We start from the raw sequence: 17,894 nt of genomic DNA, 5'->3' as shown, positions 1-17,894 counted from the left end.
TTGTGAAACCTGACCCAGAGCCTGCCTTGTATCCTCTATCCCACACTCTCTCTCTCTCTCTCTCTCTGCCCCTCCCCCACCCACACTCATTCTCCCTCTCTCAAAAATAAACATTTAGAAAAATAGATTACAGAAAAATAAAAAAGAATTAGAACATTAAAAAAATAAATAGCAATAGGAACTCATGAAATAGGATATTTTATGTATGAAGGTCATTATTAAAAAATATCACATATATTTTGTCAATTTAATGTCTTACCTTTATTATTTTCCAGAAGTACTATTTCTTCATTTTTTTTTGGCTTAGAAGAAACTTTAAAGTAATTTGCCAAAGTTTTAGGCGGAAGTGTTCGTTTTGGTACGCTACTTTGTGGTGACTGCGGAGGAAGTTTCCTTGGTGATGTAATAACTTTCTTAGGAGAGCTTAATTTTTCTGCCAAAACCAAATTTACGTAAAGGTAAATATTCTAAAAGTTAAACAGATGGTAAGACTGAGTTATCCACAGCCTATATTTCTAGTCTTACCAGTTAAACATTGATACAGAAGTTTTCTTTCATTCTTACACTGTGTACAGATATTAGCATATTGTTACAGTTATTCTATCATCAGAGAAGGTAAAACTGGGCATTTGGAAAAGACATTCTTTTCCAAACAAACATACATCCTTGAAGCAAATAATGTTCATAATCCCTCCATTCACTTTCTGTACATCTGCCTGGGTTCAGAGGAGGCTGGAGGAAGAGAGATAATGTACATACTGAGCACAGACAGAACACTGTTATCCGACTTCAGTTTCCCTATAGTATGTGGATATCACAAGCAAAGAATGTTTTTTTAAGGATACTCTGGAGGATCAATACAAAGTTTAAAAGCAAATGTTTGATCTCTACCCTCCTGAGGTCCCATGGCACCAGGCATTTGTACCAGAGCATGTCTTTTCTCCCCTCCAAGTGCTCCGATTCAGTCCTCCCATGTGCAAATTATTATTAGGAGCACGATCTTTTCCTGTACCATCACATGTGCACAATTCCATGACTGTATCTGTCCTATTCTTTTTCTTGCACCCCATCTCCACAGATCTTATGATATTCTTTGCATATTACGGATGTTTGAAAACTTACCAAAAATTTTGAATTTGAGATATTATCCTAGACATCACTATTATGTCATAAACCCAAGCAGGCTCCACACCAGCAGCCCAGAGCCCAGCATGGGACTCGAACTCACGAATCGTGAAACCAGGACCTGAGCCAAAATAGAGTTGGACGCTCAACCAACTGAGCTACCCAGGTGCCCTGGAACATAATCTTAAAATAAAAAAATATTTCTTTATATTGAAGAGATTGCGATTTATAAAAAACTCACTATTTTGTCCGTATTTTTCTAATTTTGGCATAGTACAAGGATTGTTTGATCATGGATTGGCATCAGTCCAAAGACTGGTTTTAGAGAATAAATGCCAAGGGGCACCTGGGTGGCTCAGTAGGTTAAGTGTCCAACTTCGACTCGAGTCATGATCTCGCAGTTCGTGAATTCGAGCCCCACATTAGGTGGGGTCTGGAGGATTCTGTGTCTCCCTCTCTCTCTGTCCCTCCCCTGCTTGTACTCTCTCTCTCTCAAAAATGAACATTAAAAAAATTAAAAAAAAAAAAGAAAATACATGCCAAATTTAAATAATATACCTAGTAGGTAGTAGATACTTGGCTAAATTTTATTGATATATTCTTTTCTTTTCTTTAATATATATTTTTGAGAGACAGACAGACAGACAGTGTATAAGCAGGGGAGGGGCAGAGAAAGAGGGAGACACAGAATTCAAAGTAGGCTCCAGACTCTGACCTGTCAGCACAGAGCCCAATAGAGGGCTTGAACTCACAAGATGAACCGCAAGATCATGACCCGGGCTGAAGTCATACACTTAACCGACTGAGCCACCAGGTGCCCTTATTTCTATAATCTTCTTAAAGGATCTTTCACCAAAACAATCAGCTCCATGGAGAAGTAGCTACCTTTTAGGTCTGGAACATCTTAACAAGCCAGAAAGCAAAAACAAATATCAAAGATTACTGGGGCTATGTGTAAAGGACCCGAGCCAATTAAGTCAGGTTACTGCTAGTCAAAAAGCACAAAAAGAAAAAAGGGCTCTGCATTTGGCCAAGACATATACTGGAGTTACCAATCTATCTGAAATAACAGCAAAAAACTAAGCATAATATATGAAACAATGCTTTTTAAGACTTTGGAAATAATGCAAAAAAGGACAGTGATACCTAAAAGAAGAAACAAACAAGGTGAACCCCAGGAATTGCCTGGTTCCTGCCTTGAGACAATGTATAGGCCACAGTGAAGAGGGGAAAGCCAGTCCAGAGGTTTCCTTGAGTTCAGGAGACTGAACAGGCCTCCAGGGAGGCCAAGGCTGATTGCAATCACAGGGCAGAATAGTGAAGAGCAGAGACCTCCACGGAGTGTTCCAGAAATCTGCAGAGCGTCTCCCTCAAGCCTTCAATGGAGTAGTGATCAGTGAAAGATTAGAAGAAATAATCTAAGGCTTACAAAGAGCTGGGAACAGTTCCTCTTCCCATTAGAGAGAACGGCAAACTTCAGAATTAATGGGGAAGTGGACAGAGTACTCAGAAGGATTTTACCTAAGCAATGGCAAAATTTGTCTTACACTAAATGCTGCTATGGTCTTGCTAATATAGCAGAAGACCCAAAATGATCAAACTGTTTCTAGGTGACTTAAATGTATTCCAGAACAAAATTCAAGAATAGTTATGGGAATGTAGAAATGTCCAATACCCAACAAGGGGCACCTGGACAAAGTGCACAAAGTCTGACATCTGATCACAATTATCAGGCACCAAAAAGGCATGAAAATACAATCCATAATGAAAAAAAAACCAATTAACTGAACCCAACTCAGAAATGACACAGATGACAGAATTAATAGACAAGAACACTAATTAATAAACAAGAACACTATGACTAAAATAGTCATAACTGTGTTTCTTCTGTTCAAAAACTTACAGGAAAAATTGGGCATGGTAACACAGAAACTATAAAAAGGACCCAAGTCAAGCTTCTAGAAATGAAAACTACAATGTATGAAATAAAAAAATACATTGGATGGCACTGACAGTATACTAGATACTGCAGAAAATAAGATCTGTGAACTCGAATAGTTAGAAACTATCCAAGATGAAACATGCAGAGCAAAGGAAGACTGAAAACTTGCACATGCAATCATCAAGCTAGAAGACAACTCAAGGTGGTCTAATATATATATAATTAAAATTGTCAAAGGAGAGGAGAAGAGAAAAATTATTTGAAGAGATAACAAGTGCTGGAGAAGATGTGGAGAAAAGGGGAGCTTTGTGCGCTGTTGAGGGGAATGTAAACTGGTTCAACCACTATTGAAAACAACATGAAGTTTCTCCCCAAAACTAAAAACAGATCTGCTATAGTTGTGCTTCTGGGAAACAAAAATGGGATCTTGAAGAGATATACACACTCCCATGTTTACTGCAGCATGATTCACGACAGAATGTGCTATGGAAACAACCTAAGTACCCATGCATGAATGGATAAAGATGTGGTATATATACACAATGGAATATTATTCAGCCGTTAAGAAAGAACATCCTGCCATTTATGACAGCATGCATGGACCTGGAGCACATTAGGCTAAGTGAGGTAAGTCAGACAGAGAAAAGCAAGCACTGTATGACATCACTTATATATGGAATCTAAAAAGTCAAACTCACAAAAACAGAGAGTAAAATGGTGGTTGCCAGGAGAAGGGGACCGGGGACAGGACAGATATTGTTTAAGGGTACAAACTTGCAATGAGTAAATAAATCCTAGAGATCTAATGCACAGTATGGTAAATACAGGCAACATTGTATTATAATCACCAAACTTCCTGAGACTATAACTTAATTATTCCAACCACTAAAAAGAAGTGATAATTATGTAACATGATAGAGATGCTAATTATCAATGCAATGGCAAGCATATTACAATATAGAAATGTATCAAATTAACATTTGTATGCCCTAAATTTATACAATGTTATATGTCAAACCTATTTTAATTAAGAGTAAAAAAGACACAATGCTTGGAATTTTCCAGATTTGATGAAAGCTATAAACACATACATCCAAGAAGCTCAACAAACCCCAACCACATGAAACATGAAGAAAACTCCAGCAACCCACATCAAAATCACAGCTGTTTAAACTAGTGACAAAAAGAAAATTGTAATAGCCATAACGAATAATGAACACAAAGGACTGAAACACATTAAATAAATACAAATCCATGAGTTCCTCATAATACTAAAAAAAAAAAAAAAAAAAAAAAAGTAGACTACCCAAAAACTCATTGGATAACTTTAGAGATTACTAGGGCACCATTACTTTAAGAACCGATAAATGAAAGAAAAGAATGGGAGTGCCTGGGTGGCTCAGTCCATCAAGCGTCTGACTCTTGATTTTGGCTCAGAAGTCATGATCTCATGGTTGTGGGATTGAGCCCTACGTCAGGCTCTACGCTGAGCACAGAGACTGCTTGGGATTCTCTCTCTCTGCCCCTCTCCCCCACAAATTTTTAAAAAGGAAAGAATGAAACATTTCTCATGCCTTTCCTGTACAAATTGTATGTCAAAGTGTCCAAACAACTGATGAAGAGAAATTCTCCTTACAATTTCAACTAATAAATTCAGAAAGGCTCAGTGAATTACAAAATCACCCATTTTTTAACTCCTAATGAAACAGTCTACTAGATAAAGATCATTCATGGCTACATAAAAGAGTGACGGGGAACTTTATAATGGATGGATCAGCCTGAAAACAACTGAACTCACTGAGCCATGTGAATATCACAAAAGTTATCTTCCGCTTTGATGCCATAGGAAGCACACAGCCCCGCCTATGCATGTATGGTAGCCCTGAAACAGAACCTTAATCTAATCAATATCACAGATCTAACTGCCAGTTTACAAGAAATATAGGGAAGAGGAATATGTTAACTGATGCCATGAACACACAATCAGCAAAATCCAAAATGTGAGAGATTTTATGAAAAATGACCCACGTTCTTCAACAAATAAATGATATGAAAAGGATGAGGGAATTATTAGGGAGACTGGAAGATATTTAAAAGACATCAGTCAAATGTAAGATGTAAACCTTGTTTGAATCCAAATTTGCAGGAACCATTTGAAACAACAGAACACCAAAATAAGAGTATGTATTAGATCAAATTAAGATATATAGCTAATTTCATTAGGTCTAATAATGATTACTGTGGTTATGCTTTTTATTTTATTTTACGTTTATTTATTTTGAGAGAGGGAGCAAGCATGTGTGTGAGTGGAGGAGGGTCAGGGAATCTCATGCAGGATCCGCACTGTCAATGCAGAACCCAATGTGGGCCTCGAGTCCACAAACTGTGTGAGACCATGACCTGAGCTGAAATCCAGAGTGAGACGCTTAACAGACTGAGCCACCCAGACACCCCTGGTTATGCTTTTTAAAGGCCCTTATCAATTAGAGATACCTACTGAAGTACATACAAATAAAATTATATGATGGTCTTGAGGTTTATTTTAAAACCATCCAGGAAAACAAAAAAGGTGCACGCACGTGTGTGTATAGGAAAAGGTTAAAAAACAAAAGGCAAAAAAAAAAATGCTGATTAAAATTCTTTTTGTAGATTTCACTTTCTCTCAAAGGTTATGACCTAAGCAAAATAATTTACTTACTTGGTGACTTGCCTAGGTTGTAACTATTAAAAAAACAAGGTTTCTGAGAGTTTACACCTTGCTTGTCCACTTGATGGGACTGGGTAGCTTCCTTCAGTTGAGACAGAATTTGTCTACCACTGCGCTGAGAAGAGGCATTGACTTCAAATATCTGGAAGAATACATGAAAGCAAGGCAGAATGGTCGGTCTTCCTTTAATTCGAGTGCAACAGTTACATTAACATCCTCCTGGCGTAGCTGTTACTAACCTTAAATCCAAGCTCCTGAGCACACGCATACACCGCGGCAGTCTTCCCCACTCCTGTCGGCCCTGTTATCAGAACAGTATTGCAAAGGCGATTCTCTTCTTCGTCATCTGAACTGCCTTTAAAATCAATGCTATCCGACAGATCTGAAAAATTATTCAAATGCAAATTATCATTTGATAATTGCTCAGGCAGCAATAGATGCTAGACACTTATTTACAAAAACTAGGAAATCAAATATAAAATACAATTAAGAAATTTCATACACATTTAGAGCCAATCTAACTAAACACGTTCAGTGAAATGGAGAAAATGCCTCAAGATACCTTCCTGTTTCTCATCTTTTTTTCCCTTCAAATTCTGTCTTTCTTCCAATTCGGCTCGTCTCTTCCAGTCTTTCAACCAACTGCCATAAGAAAATATGTGTTAATTAACTAATTCACAGAATAGATATTCACAGAATATCTCTTTGAATCAACGAAATAGTAAAATATTTTTACATGGGCACAAATATTTCTAAAGGAAGTAATTTTTTACCAAAATATACAACACTGTATGTACAAGGATATCCACTGCAACCTTGTGCAGATTAGGTTCCAAAGGGAAAAACATAAAAGTACTTCAGTAGGAGAAAAGAGACACTACAGTACCCTCACCTATGAAACCAGTACAGAACAACTATAAAGAGTTCAGGTAGACTGTGTGATGATATGAAACATGTCTAATACACAGTGCTAAGTATAAGCAGAAAGATTAAGTTCTAGTTTAGAGCTAGACTCCTCAAGTTTGAGTTCCAGCCCCACTACTTTCAAGCTGGGTGACCCTGGACAAATAATTCAACCTCTGTAGGTCCATTCCTTATCTATAAGATGAGGACAGCAGTATTTACTCTCATAGTATAGTTGTAAGGCTTACAGGGGCTAAGAACATTGCAAGCACTTGGAACAGTACTAAGCTCAAAGTGTTAACTATTATTATAGGCCCCTATTTCTTATATGAAATCCTTTGGACCAGGTGAGTTTTAGAATTCAAAATTTTTTAGATACTAGAAAAGTAATTTGGTACATATACCACACATAACACAATACCCCTCTGGGGTCTCTGGTATTACAAAATAATCACTTAATGTTTTTATTTAAAAAAAAGATATGAGGGGCGCCTGGGTGGCTCAGTCAGTTAAGCATCTGACTTCAGCTCGGATCGTGATCTTGTGGTTTGTGAGTTCAAGCCCCGCATAGGGCTCTGTACTGACAGCTTGGGCCTGGAATCTGCTTCAGATTCTGTGTCTCCCTCTCTCTCTGCCCCTTCCCTGTTTGCGCTGTGTGTCTCTCTCTCTCAAAGAACAAATAAACGTTAAAAAAATTTTTTAAAAAGGTATGAACTCCTACCAAGTGGGATCCATAAAAACCGTAAGTCAGTAACTTTTAATTTTCAGAACTTTTTTGGATGTGGGAATTGTGGACAAAGGACTATGGACCTGAATTTGTAGTAATATGACCCTATTTGTTAGGAAGAAAGGAGCTAACATACGCATAAATTTTTTTCTGGAAGATTCTACAAGAAACCTTTAATAGTTGTTACCTCTAGAGAGTAGAAATAGAAAAGAAGGATATTTACTTTTCATGTTTTTCTTAATTTTCTTTTTTACAAAGATTTTATCATACAAGTAATACTTTATAATTTCTATATTTTAGTATAAATAAAACAAATAGTAAAACTAGATTCAAACAAACTAAACAAACTAGATTCAAAACAAACTAAATGTAAAACTATTTCTCAATTCTTTTACATGTTTTACCAACCTATGTAATTTTTTTATAGCTAGCTCATTGCCTATGAGCTCACTGGAGTTCTGGGGTTGATACTTTTCTGTCCATAGCATGTCTTCAGTTCCAGAATCTAAAGCAAAACATATACATTGAAGCATTGTTCCTTAACATAAGCATATATTTTTACACATTTACATTATTGTTTCATGTAAACAATGAATATTTGTACAGTATTTATATTTACAAAATGTCAAAAGGGCAATTTCAAAACTTAACATTACACTTAAAATTCTTCATATCTTCATATCAATTCTTCCCCCTTAAAAACTAACCACCATAGGGGCACCTGGGTGGCTCAGTTGGTAAGTGTCTGACTTCAGCTCAGATCATGACCTCACAGCTCATGAGTTCGAGCCCCACGTCAGGCTCTGTGCTGACAGCTCAGAGCCTGGAGCCTGCTTCGGATTCTATGTGTGTCTCTCTCTGCCCCTCCCCTGCTTGTGCTCTGCCTCTCTCTGTCTCAAAAATAAATAAACACTAAAAAAATAATTAGCAAAACAAAAAACAAAAAACCCCAAAAAACTAACTGCCATAAAGTCTCATGGAAGTAAAGTTTAAAAGTTAGTACTCAATTAGGGGTGCCTCACTGGCTCAGTCAGCAGAGCATGTGACTCGATCTCAGGGTTGTAAGCTCAAGTCCCATGTTGGGGGTAGAGATTACTTACAAAAAATTATGAAAAAATAGAAGTACATGCTTAAAATTTAAGTAATCACTAAAAAAACATGATATATGAAAAGGAATTTATTATTTCTTAGGAAATAATCTAAAGAATAAGGGCAGCGTAATTTTTGTGAAGCATCCTTTGATCCCTGAAAAGAAACATTAAAATATCCTACAAAGTCAACCTAGGTAAATGGAGATGTGCCACACTCCCATTTGAGAAGACTGAATGTGGTAAACATGCCGATTCACTCCAAATTAATCTATACACTAATGCAAAATCAAACCCCAGTGGGATTTGTGGAGTAAGAGAATCTACAGTTTATTCAGCAGAGTAGATACATGAACATAATTTTATTTTTAAATTTTTTTTAATGTTTATTTTTGGAGAGAGAAAGAGCACGAGCAGGAGAGGGGCAGAGAGAGAGAGAGATGGAGACACAGAATCTGAAGCAGGCTCCAGGCTCCAAGCTATCAGCACAGAGCCCGACGTGGGGCTCAAACCCACGAACTGCAAGATCATGACCTGGGCCGAAGTCGGATGATCACCCAGCTGAGCCACCCAGGTACCCCGATACATGAATAGTTTTTAAAAAAATGATAGAGGAGACTTTCTATACAAATGTTAAAACATCCATTCAGCCACATAAATGGACGAATTAATCAATTCAATAGAATATTTTTGAAAAAGCTAAAGAACCCAAATGGGAGTAAGTCAGAGACATGTTAAAGAGATATAATCCCAGGTTGTTTAAAAAGCACACAGAAAAATCAAAGACCAAACACCTATCTGTTAAATGTGGTTTTCTGTAAGACTGTGATTATAATTAGTAAGGCTTCCACTTCTTGTTTTATAAACATATATTGCTTGAACGTTGCAAAGAACATATATTAAAGAGAAAATGAACAAGAAGAGAAAACAAAAAAGTTCTAGGCCCAGAGGAAGAAGATCTAATTTACCAGGAACAGGAGATCTTTCTGATGTAGGCTCTTTGCCATCATCTATTATCAGAACATCAGAATCTTCAACTGCTTCTGTTTCTATTTTACATGTTGTACTCGAAGCAGTTTGTTTCTTCCTGGATGTTTTAGAAAGAAGGCCTTTACAAGAGTCTGGCTTTATCCCAGTGGAGTTGTTTCTTTTGTCAAGTTCTTCTGGTTTCCCATTTATCTTTTTTGGACTTTGTGAATACTCGTTTGGCTTCTTTCTTTTTGACTTCTGAATTTCCGTTTCCACTCGTTTCCTTTTGGTTTCTTTTTGATTCACATCAGGTTCGAGTTGTGGACTTTCTATTTCAGAAGTTAGAGAAATGCATGCGCTTACTAATTAACAAAAAACAAATTTTAATATCCAAAATCTTAATATCACTTCAAAATATCCAACAATCTTATTACTACAAAATGAAGAGGCAAGAATCAAATGTGGGCCACTGAAAGCAAGCAGGATATTGTGTTATTCAGATTGCCTTTTGTACAAGTTATATAAAGGCAAGTCAGTTCAAATGATCTCACTTAAGGCTTTCCTTAAATGAACTATTAATATTTTAACAAAATTAAAGCTGTCTTTGAGTTTGTACCTGTGGAGAATGGCAGGGGCCAACACTGCATTGAACAAGATGCTTTAATACACTTGAACGATTTTCCCTGCCAACCATAAGCAATATCCTCTCAGTGGACTTCCAAGAGTCAAAGACCAAGTCTTAATGTTTTCAAAAACAAAATGTTAATGTAAATGATAACAGTTATCACTAACCTTGTTTACGATGACACTCAGAAAGTACCTGGTGCTCACTTCGTTTTTTAAGAAGCAAAGAAAAATATTTCCTCAAAGAAAATTCGGGATTTGACCACCTAATTTCCTCCAGCAAAACATTTCTTACTTCTTCAGTCAAATCTTTCCTTCTCTCCACAAACTGCAATAAAGAAAAAAAAGCTCAATAATGGACCCACATTGTCTGTTTTTTTAAAGACGTTTCGATTTTTTTTTAAGTAATCTCTACACCCGTGGGATCATCATCGTGGGACTTGAACTCATAACCCTGAGAGCAAGAGTCGCCTGCTTCACTGAGCCAGTCAGGTGCCCCCCACATTGTCTATTAATATTAGTCACCAACCATTTTCTGTCGATAACTAGTCAATATTAATGTAGGATTAGCTTCAGTGACTAAATAAAACCTTAACAGCAAAGCTGCATTTGCATAGATTTTTAGGGACTTAATTCATATTTTTCTTGTTCCCTCTTTCAACTAATTGTTCTTTACACATTAGATTAGAATGCTGATTTACACAATATCTAAATGTGCTATATAATCTAATATTCTTTTGAAACTGGTTACCCTTAATTCCTTTTTTTTTATAGAATTTTTTTAATGTTCATTTAAAAAAAATTCTTTTAACGTTTATTTATTTTTGAGACAGAGAGAGACAGAGCATGAACGGGGGAGGGTCAGAGAGAGGGAGACACAGAATCTGAAACAGGCACCAGGCTCTGAGCTGTCAGCATGTGGGGCTCGAACTCATGGACCGCGAAATCATGACCTGAGCCGAAGTTGGCCGCTTGACCGACTGAGCCACCCAGGCGCCCCATGATGTTTATTCATTTTTGAGAGAGAGAGAGAGAGAGAGAGAGAGAGGCAGAGAGAGACAGAGACACAGAATCCAAAGCAGGCTCCAGGCTCTGAGCCGTTAGCACAGAGCCTGACGTGTGGCTCGAACTCACAGACCACAAGATCATTACCTGAGCCAAGGTCCGACACTCAACCAACTGAGCCACCCAGGTGCCCTGGCTACCATTAATTCTTAAAATGTTTCTAAAGCTCCAGGAATATTTAAAAGAGATGTCTACCTCATTTGGGATTTATTCTTTAAAACTGGACTCCAGGGAAAAAAAAAAAAAAAACTGGACTCCAGGCCACAGTAGCAGATATCTGTTTGCTTTCCCTCTGAAGATATGAAGGAAACACCATACAATAGCCGGGATCTCTGGTACTTACCACAACAGCAGAATTAGTACTTTTAGAATTTGAATTCAATGTTGAAAATTCACCAAGAGCAAGAACACATCTTGAGAGATCTATTACTCTAGTATCCAGTTCTTTAAGTTTGGTTAAGAGAGGGCAAGTGGGTGGTTTCAAATGCCACAAATGGCATCCTAAAGCAAAACAGAAAACAAAGGTCTTAATTATCTTCATTCATTACATCGAATGCCAAATACGCAAACGTGAAAAGACCTGACAGCTACATAGTTAACACAAAAATACCAAAACTCAAAAAACCAAATTCCTCTCCTCCAACAAATACAATTAATAAAAATATTGAGTCTTCCTTCCCAATTGTTTAAAATAACCAAGTGATAGCAAACTTCGTTTCTTTTGAAATCAACCCTTGCTACTAGGGGTAAGAATTTCAGGGGCAGTTTGCATCCTGGTTTAAGGTTTGAACTCTGAGGGCAGACCTGGCATACCAGTAAATAAATGTGTGATTAACTCCTCCGGTTCTATTTTTTTTAAGTTTATTTTTATTTATTTTGAGAGCGAGAAAGAGAGAGTAAGCATGGGAGGGGCAAAGAGAGAGGGAGACAGAATCCCAAGCAGGCTCTTCACGGTCAGCGCAGAGCCCGATGCGAGGCTCAAACTCACGAGATGTGAGATCATGACCTGGGCCAAAGTCAAGAGCCGGACGGTCAACTGACTTAGCCACCCAGGTGCCCCAACTCTTCAGGCTCTAAAAGAGAGAGGTTGTCTCTGTGCTTGCTTCATCTCCTGATGCACAAACACATATGATAAGTTTTACAGTAGCACTCTGGTGAAAATGTTGATCAAAATCAGGGAAGAAACGTATAACTAACTTCTACAGTTGAATATACTATTGGAATATGCTGTATAAAACTGAACTGGTGAAAATAACAAGAAGGGCTTCGTCCACCGAATGGCCAATGGCAGAGCTGAGGAAGAAAGAGAAAGAAGAATATCACCAGAAGGGCTGGCTGGGAAGTTCCCTGTACAAATGGGAGGCTGAACAAAACCGAAAAGCTATCAAGGTCAGAAACACAAAAGGAAAAAAGAAAGAAGAGAACATAGAGCATATTTTAGGAGTAGAAGGAGTGCATTAAACCAAACCACAAAGCCAGCTGAGAAGAATACAAATGCTTTTGTGCACGCACGCGAGCGTGCACACTCACACACACAAAACGCTCTAGGTAGGAGCAACGACAAGGAAAAGAAATAAAGCTTTGTACACTTTTGGTAATTAAAAACTATGTAAGTCAAGTAAGATTGTGGTTGCGGTAGCATTTGAATCCAACCAGAAACAGGTTCTGATCAAGCTAAGACCACCGTGCAGAAGGCTTGTGCAAACAGCTCACCCTTGTGCACGGTGTATATGAGGAAAGGGTGAACTGGAGTGTGGAGCTACTTGCTACCTGCTCCAGGAGGGATTTAGATGCAACGAGAGAGGAAAAGCTGTTCTGGAAAGGAGGCAAACAACTCCCTTGCACATTCAACAGCCCATCGGACGAGGACAGGGCTGGAGCTCCTCTGAGAAAGTCTTACAGGTGATCTGTTCACACACAGGCTGCATGCGTGAAGACCACTGCCTTCCTTTGGGAACACAGTGCCTCCCTGGAGAACAACATCCACCTGAGGTCCCGCCCGCACGCCTGCTCTTTGCTGCATAAGGTGGTGAGGGCTGAGGATGCCTCTGGCTCTCTTGCCCTGACACCCCATATGCAGTACAGGGAGTCCAGGACTGAGGAATAGACAATGAAACACATACTGCAAATTCTCACTAAAATCTCCTTAAGAATTATCTTTAAACTTTAGCCTCATTTCAAGTCAACTTACACTCTCATATTACTTCTAACATTTAAAAATACTTTCTTTAATATTTATTTATTTGGGGGACAGCGCAAGCAGAGGATGGGCAGAGGGGGACAGAGGATCCGAAGTGGGCTCTGTGCTGACGGGCTGACAGCAGAGAGCCCAAGAAGGGCTCAAACTCACGAACTGCGAGATCGTGACCTGAACCGAAGTCGGACGCTGAACTGACTGAGCCACCCAGGCGCCCTGCATTTAAAAATATTTAATTATAATAAACTCACCATCATCTCTTTGTTGTACGTGGACAACTCTCTGGAAACTAGTACTCGCTGCAAGGTACACATCTAATACAGCAGCTTTCTTTGCAATCTGTCGTTTCAGCAAATCCGGCAAACCGCTCATTAGGAAGTCGCGCTTGGCTTGAAACTGCATATCACAATCCTGAGACTTTTCAGATGTATCTTGGCTTTTAAGAAAATGATGTGACAAAGGAAAGCTAAGGTTATAAACACTTAAAAAAATACACAATACTTTTTAATTTCAAAAAATGAATCCGCTATCTGAGATGTTAGCTGGGCACATTCACTTTTGCTTATCATAAAAATGAAAGCTATCAGTATTAAGAAATTAAATAAAAGTAAATATATAGAGGGAAAAAAAATGAAGAACATCTAGCAAAATGTTAACAGAGTCTATCTATGAGTGGTAGGTGAGTTTTTTCCCTTGTGTATTTTGTCTTCTTTTTAAAAGAACATGCATTTGTATCATAATCAGAAAACAAAGTAAGTGCTATATTTCAAAAAGTTAATATAAGAATTTCTAATGTGATGTTTCCAATATAGTAGCAAGACCATTAGGGCCTTTCTTACTGATGCCTCAGTTTTACCTGGCTTATCTTCATATTGCTAATCCTAAGAGTCCCGACTTCGGTGGGAGGGAGGCAAGGAGGATCACATATGGGAGCAGCGGAAGGGGGAGAGGGTGATACAACAGCTAATCTGCCCTTCCTAACCCGCCATATATGGAGAATTGTAATATTCTCTACAAACAGAAGTTTGAGTTGGTAAGTAAAAAGAGGATGCAAAGACTTCCATTTCTCTTTTCCTTTCCTTTTTGAGAGAAATGAGGGAAAGAAGAGATTTAAAGCCAGTGTGGAGGCATTTATCTCAGAAAAGAGGAGGTGTAGCTTTTTTTACTGTTAGTTGGAGGGAAGGAGGAAGAGATTCGTGAAGTTGTAGCTAAGTAGGTATGAGATTGGCGTACCTGGCTGGCTTGGTAGGTAGAGCATACAACTTTTTTCTTTTTTTAATGTTTATTTATTTATTTTGAGAGAGAGAGAGAGAACGCACACATGAGCAGGGGAGGGCCAGAGAGGGAAGGAGAGACAAAATCCCAAGAAGGCTCCACATTGTCAGCACAGGGCCCGACGTGGGGCTCAATCTCATGAACCTGTGAATTCATGACCTGAGCCGAAATCAAGAGTTGGGCTGAGCCACCCAGGTGTCCCTAGCATGTGACTCGATCTTGGGGTTGTAAGTTCGAGCCCCATGTTGGGTGTAGAGATTACTTAAAAAAAAAAAAAAAAAAAGAGTATATGCCAATAGCAGAAGGTAGACTTTAAGGAGAAGTGTACAAAGTGCTAATACAAAATATACACACATTATATATATGTGATAAACTGCGTAATATATACAATTATAAATAGCTTTCGGTATACGCGTATATATAAAAAATATATACATACTTATATATGTATCCTAGCTTTATCTGCTTTATCAGACAGACCCAGGTTGAGAGTCTCCACACTTCAATAAACACAGTCAAGGACATGGGAAATCTTGGTGAAGGGGATAGGAGTTCTTTGTAGTAGTCTGGCAACTTTTCTTAAAGTTATTTCAACATAAATTATTTTTTAAATTGTTTCATAGTATACCAATTTAGGAACATAAGAATAATTCTAAGAAACTTCTAAGAAATTTAAGTTAAGTAGTCCAAAACCAGCAAATTTCTTCCTTCAAACAATTCTACTGGGTAAAGCAAAAGCATATAAGATAATAGCATTAGGTGAAATGGTGGACTGTGGTATAGGTTAAAAAAAAAAAAAAAGAATCAATTGTATTTCCACATACCAGAAACCAACAATTGGAAAATAATGCCGTTTATAATTATATTAAATACATGAAATACTTAGAGATGAATTTAACACATGTATAAAACCTCTACACTGAGAACCACCAAACACTGATGAAAGATATTAAAAATAGAAACATAATGTTCTTGGATCAGAAAACTTAATATTGTTAAGATATCAATTCTCTCACTATTTAACAGAATCATCAGCAAAATTGTAGGAGACTTCTGCATGAATGTTGCTGGCATCTTTATTCTTAAGACTGGAAACAACCCAAATGTCCATCAACAGGTAACCAGGTAGACAAAAAGTGGTTTATCCATATAATACTATTCAGCAAAAATAATGAACTACTGATATATGGTTGACCTTGTACAACATAGAGGTTAGGGTTGCTGACCCTCTGCACAGTCGAAAGTACATGCATAATTTTTGACTCCCCAAAAATGTACCCACTAATAGCCTACTACTGACTGGAAGCCTAAAGGATTAACATTAACTGTCGATTAACACATAGTTCGTTATGTTGTGTATACAGTATATATATTATATACTATATTCTTAAAGTAAGCTAGAGGCAAAAATATTAGAAAATCATATGGAAGAGAAAATACATTTTTACAGTATCGTAACGTAAAAACCCACGTAAGTGGACTTGGGCAATTCAAAGAGTCAACGGTATTTGATAACATGAACAAATCTCAAAATCATCAAGCTGACTGAAAGAGGCCAGATGAAAGAGTGTATTATCATACGATTTCATTAATACAGAATTCTAGAAAATGCAAATTAACATACAGAAAAGAGACAGGTGCTTGCCTGAGCTGGGACTAGGAGGAGGACTGCAGAAGGGCATGAGGACGCTTGTGGAGGAAAAGACCTTCTGGATAGTAGAAATAAAGCATTATCTTTACTGTGGTGGTGCTTTCACTACATATACAACTGGCAAAGCTCACCAAGTTACACACTTTAAATACGGGTGACTATGTAATTTATACTTCAATAAGGTTCAAATTTTTCATTGATTAAAAATAATAAAAAAATAAATAATAAAAAATAATACTATACCACTAGAAACCCACTAGAAAGTCTGGGGGCACCTGGTGGCTCAGCTGGTTAAGCGTCTCTTTCGTTGTTGTTGTTTTTGATGTTTATTCATTTTTGAGAGAGACACAAAGCGCAAGCAGGAAGAGGGGCAGAGAGAGAGGGAATCCGAAGCAGGCTCCAGGCTCTAAGCTGTCAACACAGATCCCGTTGTGGAGCTCAAACTCACGAACCGTGAGATTATGACCTGAGCCAAAGTCGGACACCTAACCAACTGAGCCACCCAGGCGCCCCTAAGCATCTAACTCTTGATTTCAGCTCAGTTCATGATCTCACAGTTCATGAGATCGAGCCCTGCATTGGGCTCTGCACTGACAGCGCAGAGCTTGCTTGGGAGGGCTTACTTTAAGAATATAGTATATAACATATACTCCCTGCTTGTATGTGCATACTCTCTCTCAAAATAAATACCCGTTAAAAGAAAAGTCTGATAATGCCAAGCGTTAGCAACTGGAGCTCTCATATACTGCTGGTGGGAGTATAAATGGAACAACCACTTGGGAAAGTTCGGCAGATTCTTACAATGTTAAACATACACCTACCCAATGACAGAGCAATTCCACTTCTAGGTATTTACTCAAGAAAAATGAGAACACTGTCTACACATGGAATGGAATGGAATGGAATGTTCACAGCAGCCTTATTAATAATAGCCAAATACTGGAAACAACCCAATTGGCCATCAATAAAAGAATGGATACACAAACTGTGGTATATTCATATAAGGAATACTACTCAGTAATAAAAAAGAAAATACTGATATATTACCTTGGCTAAGAGAAGACAGAGACAAAAGTGAGTGTCCTGTATGATTTCATTTCTACGAAATTCTAGAAAAGGCAAACCAATCTATGTCAACAGAAAACAGATCAGAAATTGTGTGGGACTGAGTTGGGGACATGGATTAATTGCAAAGAGGCAAAAGGGAACTTTCTGGAATGTGGTGAAAATGTTCTCTATTGTGATGATTACACAGATGTGTACGTTTGTTAAACCTCAAACTGTTTACTTCAATTGTATGCATATGATTGTGAGTACATTATACCTGAATAAAGTTGATTTAAAAAAAATTTTTTTTTTACAATTATTTCTTTTTGAAAAGCAGAGAAAAGCAGAGAGTGTGAGCGGGGGAGGGGCAGAGAGAGAGGGAGACACAGAATCCGAAGCAGGCTCCAGGCTCTGAGCTGTCATCACAGAGCCCAACGCGGAGCTCGAACCCACGAACCACGAGATCATCACCTGGGCCAAAGTCAGATGCTCAACCAACTGAGCCACCCAGACCCCCCTGAATAAAGTTGATTTAAAAAACGATAGTGTGTGTATGTGTACTGACCAAAAGCAA

At 38.0% G+C, this 17,894-nt stretch overlaps 1 protein-coding gene across 3 annotated transcripts in view; it reads right to left on the bottom strand.

Moving 5' to 3' along the window:
• The window catches only part of ATAD5 (ATPase family AAA domain containing 5), a 45,819-nt gene that overhangs the window by 11,387 nt on the left and 16,538 nt on the right, over positions 1 to 17,894 (bottom strand). For all 3 annotated transcript variants that reach the window (XM_053892513.1, XM_019423861.2, XM_053892514.1), the window contains exons 7-15: positions 13,599 to 13,783; positions 11,494 to 11,651; positions 10,254 to 10,413; positions 9,461 to 9,790; positions 7,813 to 7,909; positions 6,337 to 6,416; positions 6,014 to 6,156; positions 5,766 to 5,916; positions 260 to 433 (exon numbers count right to left, since the gene is read on the bottom strand). In XM_053892513.1, coding sequence (XP_053748488.1) covers positions 260 to 433; positions 5,766 to 5,916; positions 6,014 to 6,156; positions 6,337 to 6,416; positions 7,813 to 7,909; positions 9,461 to 9,790; positions 10,254 to 10,413; positions 11,494 to 11,651; positions 13,599 to 13,783 — 1,478 coding nt within the window. The remainder of the gene's footprint in view (positions 1 to 259; positions 434 to 5,765; positions 5,917 to 6,013; positions 6,157 to 6,336; positions 6,417 to 7,812; positions 7,910 to 9,460; positions 9,791 to 10,253; positions 10,414 to 11,493; positions 11,652 to 13,598; positions 13,784 to 17,894) is intronic.

This window comes from Panthera pardus, unplaced genomic scaffold (assembly GCF_024362965.1).
Source record: "Panthera pardus isolate Hobbes unplaced genomic scaffold, ASM2436296v1 HiC_scaffold_3, whole genome shotgun sequence".
Lineage (NCBI taxonomy): Eukaryota > Metazoa > Chordata > Mammalia > Carnivora > Felidae > Panthera > Panthera pardus.
The sequence above is the reverse complement of the archived record's forward strand: the minus strand, read 5'-3'. Positions and strand labels throughout refer to the sequence as shown.